Genomic DNA, 9482 nt, shown 5'->3' with positions numbered 1-9482 from the left:
CTCTGTCCCGGTCATTTGTTGTCCTTTTTCGTATTGGGGTGTCTCAGTGAGTTGTTGTCCTTTCTATTTTAAGAATGAACTTGATGAACAATTTGATCATTCACACTCAATTTGTTCCACTTGACATTTAGTAATTGACCACTTTCTCTTTCCTTGGTCTTTGTTATTAGCATATAGCATATCTTGTATTTTAAGTAAATATCTGTTAACATATTTACTCCTTAATTCTAGCTATTAGTTACGTTGACTTGCTAGTTTGTAGGCTAGAATCTTGTATTTCCCTAGCTAACTTACGTAGTATTGTTGTATAAATAGGATGCTGTATCATATGGTTTAATCAAGGAAAATTACATCTTTTATGGTATCAGGCTTAATCTAGTTCCTCCAAATTAAATATCTCCTTCCTCTTCCGCACTCTGTTTCTTCTCCTTTCCTTCACTGTGCAATCATGACTAACGACGCAAACACAAAATCATCCTCTTTTCACCCAGCATACTCAGTCTCCAACATCAAAAATTTTGTTCAAATCACCCTTGAGAACGAGAACGTCCACTATGCATCATGGGCCGAGCTCTTCCTTAATACAGCCCGCGCTTTTGATGTCCTTGATCACATCGCTCCTCCAAAGGACACCGTGATAGCCAAAGATGCTCAGTGGAATCGCTTAGATGCCATTGTCAAGCAATGGATCTATAGCACGATCTCGCTCGATCTCCTTCACACTATTCTCGAACCCGGTGCAACGGCCCAAGCCGCTTGGGACCGTCTCAAAGACATCTTCAATGATAATAAACATTCACGCGCCGTCATGTTGGAACAACAATTTACTAATATCCACATGGATAATTACCCTAATGTTTCGTCGTATTGTCAAGCTCTTAAGATGATTGCCGACCAACTTGCTAATGTTGGTACCCCGGTTTCTGAAACCCGACTCGTCCTCCAACTTACTACTCATGTGTCTGCTGCTTATGATGGGATTGCTACACTCATCCAACAAAGTGATCCCCTCCCACCATTTTACAAGGCCCGGTCGATGCTTACTCTTGAGGAGAGTCGACGTGCTAAGGATTCGGGCACCACTGACACGGCTCTGAACGCCTCATCACAGACGGCCGACCCTGCTACTGCTCATCGATCCAACTCCAATAATTCCAAAGGAGGTGGGTCATCTCAAAAATATAATAACAAAGGCAAAGGTGGTCGTCACAATCGCGACAATAATCGGGGCAAAAACAATGGTAGCAGCAACTCCACTCAACACACCTCTGGTAAAGGGAATGGACGTACTGGTCAGCAGCTACCTGGCACTTGGACGTGGGTCCCCTTATCCCCATGGCAGTCGGCACAGCAGCAAGGGTGGCCCACACCACCATGCCCCTACCCCACAACAGGCTGGACTTCTCCGAACCCCTCGCAAGGCATTCTCGGTCCTCGGCCAGGTCAGGCTTTTGTTGCTCAGCAGGGTACAGTTGGCGTGCCTTCCGTAGGTGCATCCCCAGGAGCCTTTGTGCCTACCGACATCGCCGCCGCTATGCAGTCTCTAAATTTACAACCACCTGATGACAATTATTATATGGACACAGGTGCGTCGTCGCACATGACATCCAATCACGGTAACCTCTCTTCTTATTCTTCATCAAGTAGTATTCGTCCTATTGTAGTCGGTAATGGCAATTTGATTCCCGTTGTTGGTCGTGGCGCTATGAATCTCCCTCCTCCCCATCAGTCCCTTATACTAAAAAATATCCTACATGTCCCTAACATAATTAAAAATTTAGTATCCGTCCGAAAATTCACTACCGATAATAATGTCTCTGTCGAGTTTGACCCGTTTGGTTTTACTGTGAAGGATCTCAAGACGGGGACGCCAATTATGAGAAGCCATAGTACCGGTGACCTGTACCCATTATACTCCTCGCCACCTCATGCTTATGCTGCTTCCTCTCATGCCCTCACTGCCATTCCCTCCACTATTTGGCACGGACGCCTTGGACACCCCGGCTCCGTTATTTTTAATTCTCTTTGTACTAATAAAATGATTCCATGTCGTCCTTTTAATTCCTTGTCTGTTTGCAATTCTTGTCAACTAGGAAAACATGTTAAACTACCTTTTTCTGCTTCTTTATCTCATACAGTTGCTCCTTTTGATATTTTGCATACGGATTTATGGACCTCACCCGTTTTAAGTACACTTAATCATCGTTACTATATCCTTTTTCTCGACGATTATACTAATTTTTTATGGACCTTTCCCCTCACAAATAAATCCCAAGTCCCTCAAATTTTCACCAATTTCTATAATATGATTAAAACACAATTCAATTTACCTATTAAAACCCTTCAATGCGACAATGGACGTGAATTTGACAACTCTTCCCTTCACAAATTTTTTGCCTCAAATGGTATGTTATTTCGTTTTTCATGCCCTCATACATCCCCCCAAAATGGGAAAGCGGAGCGCAAAATAAGAACAATTAACAACACCATTCGCACCTTGCTCATACACGCCCATATGCCCCCAAACTTGTGGCACCATGCTCTTGCCATGGCCACTTACATTCACAATCTCTTACTTAGTAAAGCCAACCAATATGACTCCCCTATCTCCAGCCTATATCGTCGAGTCCCGTCCTACACCCATTTACGGACTTTTGGTTGCCTCTGCTACCCCCACACACCTTCCTCTACTATTCACAAACTAGCCCCCCGTGCTACCCCGTGTGTCTTCCTTGGCTACCCAACCAATCACCGTGGTTACAAGTGTCTCGAATTGGCTTCCCGAAAGGTCATCATAGCTCGACATGTGACATTTGATGAGTCGGTCTTCCCCTTCGCCAAAAACAGTGACTTATCCCATTCACATTACCAATTCCTTTCCCCTGACCCGTCGCCATATGTGACCCAGCATCTTACCCAGTCCGAGACCACCACACCCGAACCGTTACCAAACCCGGACACACCCCCTCCTTCCTCTCCTACCCAACACGGACCTCCTTCCCCCGCACCACATTCGCCACCCCCGGACTCCCCCCCTCCTTCCTCTCCGGACTCTCCCCCTCAACCCGCCACTTCCCCTCAAATGACAACCCGTGCACTCACGGAATTTTCAAACCAAAACACCATTTTGACCTATGTACCACAAACTCCTTATCACCAGTACCCAAATGCCCTTTAGCTGCCCTTCGTGACCCCAACTGGAATCAAGCCATGAAGGACGAATTTGACGCTCTACTTAAGAATGAGACTTGGGTTCTTGTGCCTCGACCTCCTAATGTCAATATAACTCGTTGTTTGTGGTTGTTTAAACATAAGTTCAAAGCTAACGGTGATTTGGAGCGATACAAAGCTCGCCTTGTTGTCAATGGCAGGTCTCAACAGGTGGGAGTCGATTGTGATGAGACTTTTAGTCCCGTGGTCAAACCCGCAACTATTCGGATTGTTCTCGGGCTTGCGATTTCCAAAAATTGGGTCATCCATCAACTTGATGTGAAGAATGCCTTCTTACATGGGCACCTAGCCGAGACAGTGTATATGCACCAACCACCCGGATTTCGTGACCGTAATCGACCCGATCATGTTTGTTTCCTTAAGAAGTCTCTTTACGGCCTCAAACAAGCGCCCCGCGCATGGTACCGGCGATTTGCAACATTTGTTTCCACTATTGGCTTCACTAATAGTAAGTCAGATAACTCATTATTTATTTATCAACATGGTACTGATATGGCCTATCTACTTCTTTATGTGGATGACATTATCCTTGCGACATCCACTAGTGCTCTCCGGGATGATATTATGTCACGTCTCCGCCATGAATTCTCCATGACTGACCTCGGCCCTCTAAATTACTTCCTTGGTATTTCGGCTGTACGAAGCAAACACGGCCTCTTTCTTCATCAGAAAAAATATGCTGAAGCCATCATTGACCGAGCAAATATGACTTCGTGTAAACCAGCACGAACTCCGGTGGACACTCAGCCCAAACTTAGCGCCAACTCAGGTGCTTCCGTTGCTGACCCCACCCTTTTTCGCAGTCTTGCAGGGGCCCTTCAGTACTTAACTTTCACGCGGCCCGACATTTCCTATGCGGTCCAACAAATTTGCTTGTATATGCATGATCCCCGGGAGGCTCACTTTGGTGCTCTCAAACGTATTATTCGGTATATCAAAGGCACTACACACTATGACCTACAATTGTGCCCGTCTTCGACCTCTTCATTAACGGCCTATAGTGATGCCGATTGGGGCGGGTGCCCCGACACTAGACGCTCCACCTCCGGCTACTGTGTCTACCTCGGCAACAATCTTATTTCATGGTCGTCTAAACGACAAGCTACAATTTCAAAATCTAGTACCGAGGCAGAATACCGTGCTGTGGCCAATGTCGTTGCCGAATCATGTTGGATTCGGAATTTGTTACTTGAACTCCACTGCCCTATTAAGAAAGCTACTGTGGTTTATTGTGACAACGTTTCAGCTATATACTTGTCCGGGAATCCAGTTAATCATCAACGTACAAAACACATTGAGATTGACATACACTTTGTTAGAGAGAAAGTGGCATTAGGACAAGTTCAAGTCCGTCATGTTCCTTCACGTTACCAATTCGCGGACATTTTTACGAAAGGGCTGCCCAAAGTCTTATTTGATGACTTTCGATCCAATCTCAGCATCCGTCCACCTCCCGCTTCGACTGAGGGAGGGTATTAGCATATAGCATATCTTGTATTTTAAGTAAATATCTGTTAACATATTTACTCCTTAATTCTAGCTATTAGTTACGTTGACTTGCTAGTTTGTAGGCTAGAATCTTGTATTTCCCTAGCTAACTTACGTAGTATTGTTGTATAAATAGGATGCTGTATCATATGGTTTAATCAAGGAAAATTACATCTTTTATTTGTGCCATAACCAAAGGACAACAATTGACAGGGACGGAGGGAGGGAGTATAAAATAGCATGCACGAATAGCGATGAAAGAGATAATGGGTACTTGTATTTGGTAGACCCGTCAAATCCTATGAAGTAACTTGGTTGATGACACTTCATAGTTCTTAGGACTCAAAAACATATCTTGTGCAACTCTACAGTGTGACAATTAGGCAGGCATATCCATTGCTGCAAACTCAGTTCATCATGAGAGGACCAAACTCATTGAATTGAAATGCCATTTTTTCAGGGAAAAGATAACACAAGAAGTGGTAGTAAATCCCTAATATGAGCCTTCTCACCATCATCAAGTTGCAAACGTTTTCACCAAACCTCTTTCAATAGCTCAACACCAGAGACTCTTAGCTTGCGCACTCTTGCGCAAGATGGGATCGAGTGATGACACTGCGACACTCACGTCTTGAAGGGGAGTCTAAAAGGAATGATGTTGCATATTCAAAGTACCATGACAGAGGACACAATAATGTCAAGAAATATGTTGTGTGACCTATAAAATTATAGAGTAATAGTTTAGATCCCGCACAATAAATGCGCAGTATTTATAGAGTTCTTATTTTTGTATTACTAAATCATAATAAATTAACACCTTATTAATTTTTTCATATCTCGTCTTATATTTTGATATGAGAAAAAAATTCAACCGTAAAATTATTCAAGAAAATTGAGTAAAATTGAATCAGTAAAATAATAGTGGTATCTCATTAATTATTCATTTTTCTCGTTTTATTTTGTTTCGAGCAAAAAAAATTAAAACTGAAAATTAATCAAAGTAAATTGAGTAATGTGCTTGAATATATTTTTTTAAAAAAAGGTTTTTTTTATACCACAAAACTAATGGTTTATAGTTTTCTATTGTGTATACTTTAATTAAAATATTATAGTTTAGTATTTAGAATATATTGATGAAGATTAATTGTAATGAAAAGAAATATATAATAAAATACATTATAATTATTAATTTCTTAATTTAGTGAATATAATTAAATTATCAATAGTTTCCTTAATTAAAAAGATGGTTTTTGGAGGGAAAACGTGTGAGTTCACCTATTCATTTAGTAAATAGGAGATTGTCCTTTGTTATTTTGTCTATTAACAAGGATAATTTTAAAGTATTGTGCTTCCCTACTATAAATAGAATGTAAGTACATCATGTTATTCATTCACAAAAATATGTGAGAAAGGCAGCCGCAAAAGACATGCAACATTCCTCAAAATATTATTGCATTTACGGCGCTCTATTTTGCTTCATTAGTTGCTATCATGGATCATGGAAAGATGGAATCAAAATCTTTAGAATAATAATACTTAATACAATCTAAAAAATATAAACTATATGTATAAAGCCACAAATTAATAGGAGTAAAAAAAAAATTAAAATGATCATATAACATACACAATAATTAATAATGTTACACTACTTTATTTTAGTACGAGTAGTTCCTAATGTTTGTAAGGCTAAGCAAACGTTATAATACAGAGTAATCGTACAAATATAATTTATTGTCTAAGCTTTGGTATATATATGTTTGATGAACGATCATATCAAACAAGATTCTCGAGTACACGCTTATGTCCATCATCATGATCATGCTTGTTGTGTGGTGATCTTATATCACGCAAACGCCTTTCTTTTGACAATATCTCCGCCAACCTTCAAAAATTTCACTAATTAGTAATTCCCCAAATTTAAAATTAATGTATAAAACTCTCGAGATCTTAAATTTCCCATATGTATTTAGACAAGTAATTGTACTTTTAATTATTTAAATAAAATATTATACTATATCTTATAATTATAATGGAACTTTTGTGGTTAAACATTTACATACCTTTTGAGAATTTCTTCGTTTGTGTGGTGACTGATAGGCTCACAAATTCCAGTTGCCAAATTTACCTTTGTAACCGGTTTTTTTAATAAATCTTCGCCCGTAATCACAAGTTTTTCTAAATTTTCTTGTGTTGCAATATCAACGGATGCTAAATCGCCGATTAATGTATCATCCTACATTTGGAAATTGATCAATGGAGAATTCAATCAGGCATTTTCAAAATTAGCTGGGCATGAGAACATAAGACTTCACTAAAAATGAGAATGACATATATGTGAATAACAAACCTGAATACGGATATAATTTTCTTCACAATGAAGAGCTTTGAAAACAGTAGAAAGATGAAAGTCGACCATATCAGCACTAGCGTGCGTGAAGACATCAATAAGAGGAGTGGATCCACCACTTGTAAGCCATCCTAATATTCCCCATTTTGCTGCACTTTCTGCACTATACTTTTCCTCACATTTTGTTGTTCCTGTTCCTAGTGACAACACTAGAAACCGATAATAATCTGTTGGTTTTATAGGGAAAAAATCTGGGCTTCCACTGTAGATTTCCTTTGATACTTCACTTATCGCTGCTAAGGCCTACAAGTCATAGAACAACTCTTAGTACAATATACGTACCAACTTTTAAAGAGTAGATCTCCTGAAAGAACATCTCATTTTCATATTAAATTAGTATAAGACATATATGCCATATGATTTACATAATATGAAAGTTGTCACTATATCGTTACTGAGTTGAAAGACCGTCTCACATAGGAATCAAAATTAATGGTGTCAATCCTTTGCTAGTGAGTACAAATGTACAATGTTACATGAAAACCAACATAAAATGTAGGTGCAAGATAAAAAGGAATTACAGGATTATTAGCTGCAACGCCGCCATCAACAAGGTGAAACTCACGAACTTCTCCATTGTCGCCGCCTTTAGTTTTGAAATGATGAGCAGGAAGGTAAGTTGGAGCAGCTGACGTACCAATGCATATGTCCGATAGTAAAGCGTCTAAGCTTGGGGTTCGTTTCACCTAATTAACCAATCAATCAAGTCTATCAATATACCAATACTCATAAAATTTTACGTATTGAGATACTGTCTCTGACTCAACAAAATATTTACATTTGATTAAAATACTACTCCTCACAAACTAATACTATGTAAAAGGGTTAACTTCATGTTGAGTCGGAGGAGACCCGGAAGGAGTATATTACTTGACGGTGTATATATATAGAGTCGATCATAGTACATGTATTGTGTCGATCATATTAACGTGCCTTAGATAATGTATGTGCAAGGATGATACCGAAAATCATTTATTTTCTAGTAAAAGTAAGGAAAGTAACCTCATAGCTGGAGAAGATGGTTGGTTGCATACGCTTGATATCAAAAGTCGGGATGACGATATTAGTCAAAGTTTGATGCAACCTCGTACTTCCGAGTTTCTCTTTTGCAAGATTATGTAGGTACTCTCCGTCATATTTTGGTCCTTCAAGGGATTTTAATATCTTCCTCCCGTGATTAAATAATGAGCTGTTTATATACCATTTTAACAAAATTTATTAGCATCGTCAGTTCTATTTAAGTGACGATAAAATAACAAAATTTATTACCATCATTTTCCGTGTAGATTGAAGGAAATAATTAAATGAAATATCAAGGAAAATAACCGATACAGAGAGTAATTGGAGGATTAATTTAAACATGTATATAAAAAAATAACCGAGACAGAGAGTGTATAATATACCTAGCTTGAGGGAATATATTAGGGCAGTGATCAAGGTAGAATTGCTTGATATCTTTGGCAGCAAACAAAGGGCGATTATTGTCATCAGGTGCTGTTAGCATGGCTGTCACAAGACCGCCTGTGCTTGTTCCTGCCATCACGTCGAAATAGTCTGCCAGTCTCACATTCTCTCCGTCCAACCTCTACATACATCAAGTATCACAACAACATATTAATTAATGTACGTACATCAATGAATTTCAGACATTACAAATGGGGTGTTACAAACTCGAAGCAAGTATCATGACCTCCTAAGGACGTGTTATTGAAGAGATGACCACCCTTCAACTAAATATCATGACTCTAAACAGAGGCGAACTCAGGTTTTCAGTGACATATCTACCAAATAATCCAATCAATTAGTTTTGTGTAAGGTGGTTTATATATGAAAATAACATATCATTATTTTCGTGTAAGGTGATTTATAGTACGGTCTTATGCAAGGCTTGGTCTTATTAATTCAAAATGTCGATAATTTGCAAAATACACAAAAAAATTGGTTGATTTCGTACCTGAAGTTCCGATTCTAAAAAGCAAAGAATAGTTCCAGGAATAACCCCTCGAATACCACCTCCATCGATGCTAAGTATTGTAATCAAATTACCATAAGTTGGAGCCTGTAAAAGTGATTTTGTTCTTTCCATGGTTGAATTGCTAATAACTTTTAAAGAGATTATAAAAAAAAAAAAAACTGATTAAAATTTCTCCGTTAGATAATATATTGTGAAGTTTACGTTTGAATGAAGTGTATGTGAGTTTGTAATAATATTAGGTTAGACGTGCATGGGATTTTATATACAATTGTACACACGTTATTACATGCATTTTATTGGATAGGAACTTTCGTGTCGCGTGGAATCAAACTTTCCAACCACCATGTAACAGTGAACAGTCAAATTGAAATTTCTTGTTCA

The 9482-nt window shown here is 39.0% G+C and overlaps 1 protein-coding gene across 1 annotated transcript; it reads right to left on the bottom strand.

The window, feature by feature from the left end:
- Positions 1-6368: 6368 nt before the first annotated feature.
- Positions 6369-9269, bottom strand: LOC141658707 (patatin-like protein 2). Its single transcript, XM_074465580.1, has 7 exons — positions 9081-9269; positions 8530-8711; positions 8129-8315; positions 7648-7812; positions 7067-7369; positions 6780-6952; positions 6369-6601 (listed from the first exon to the last, which is right to left on the bottom strand). Exons 1-7 carry the CDS (start codon positions 9210-9212, stop codon positions 6493-6495), a joined length of 1251 nt encoding a protein of 416 aa, XP_074321681.1. The 5' UTR covers positions 9213-9269; the 3' UTR covers positions 6369-6492.
- Positions 9270-9482: the final 213 nt, after the last annotated feature.

This window comes from Silene latifolia, chromosome 6 (assembly GCF_048544455.1).
Source record: "Silene latifolia isolate original U9 population chromosome 6, ASM4854445v1, whole genome shotgun sequence".
NCBI lineage: Eukaryota > Viridiplantae > Streptophyta > Magnoliopsida > Caryophyllales > Caryophyllaceae > Silene > Silene latifolia.
The sequence above is the reverse complement of the archived record's forward strand: the minus strand, read 5'-3'. Positions and strand labels throughout refer to the sequence as shown.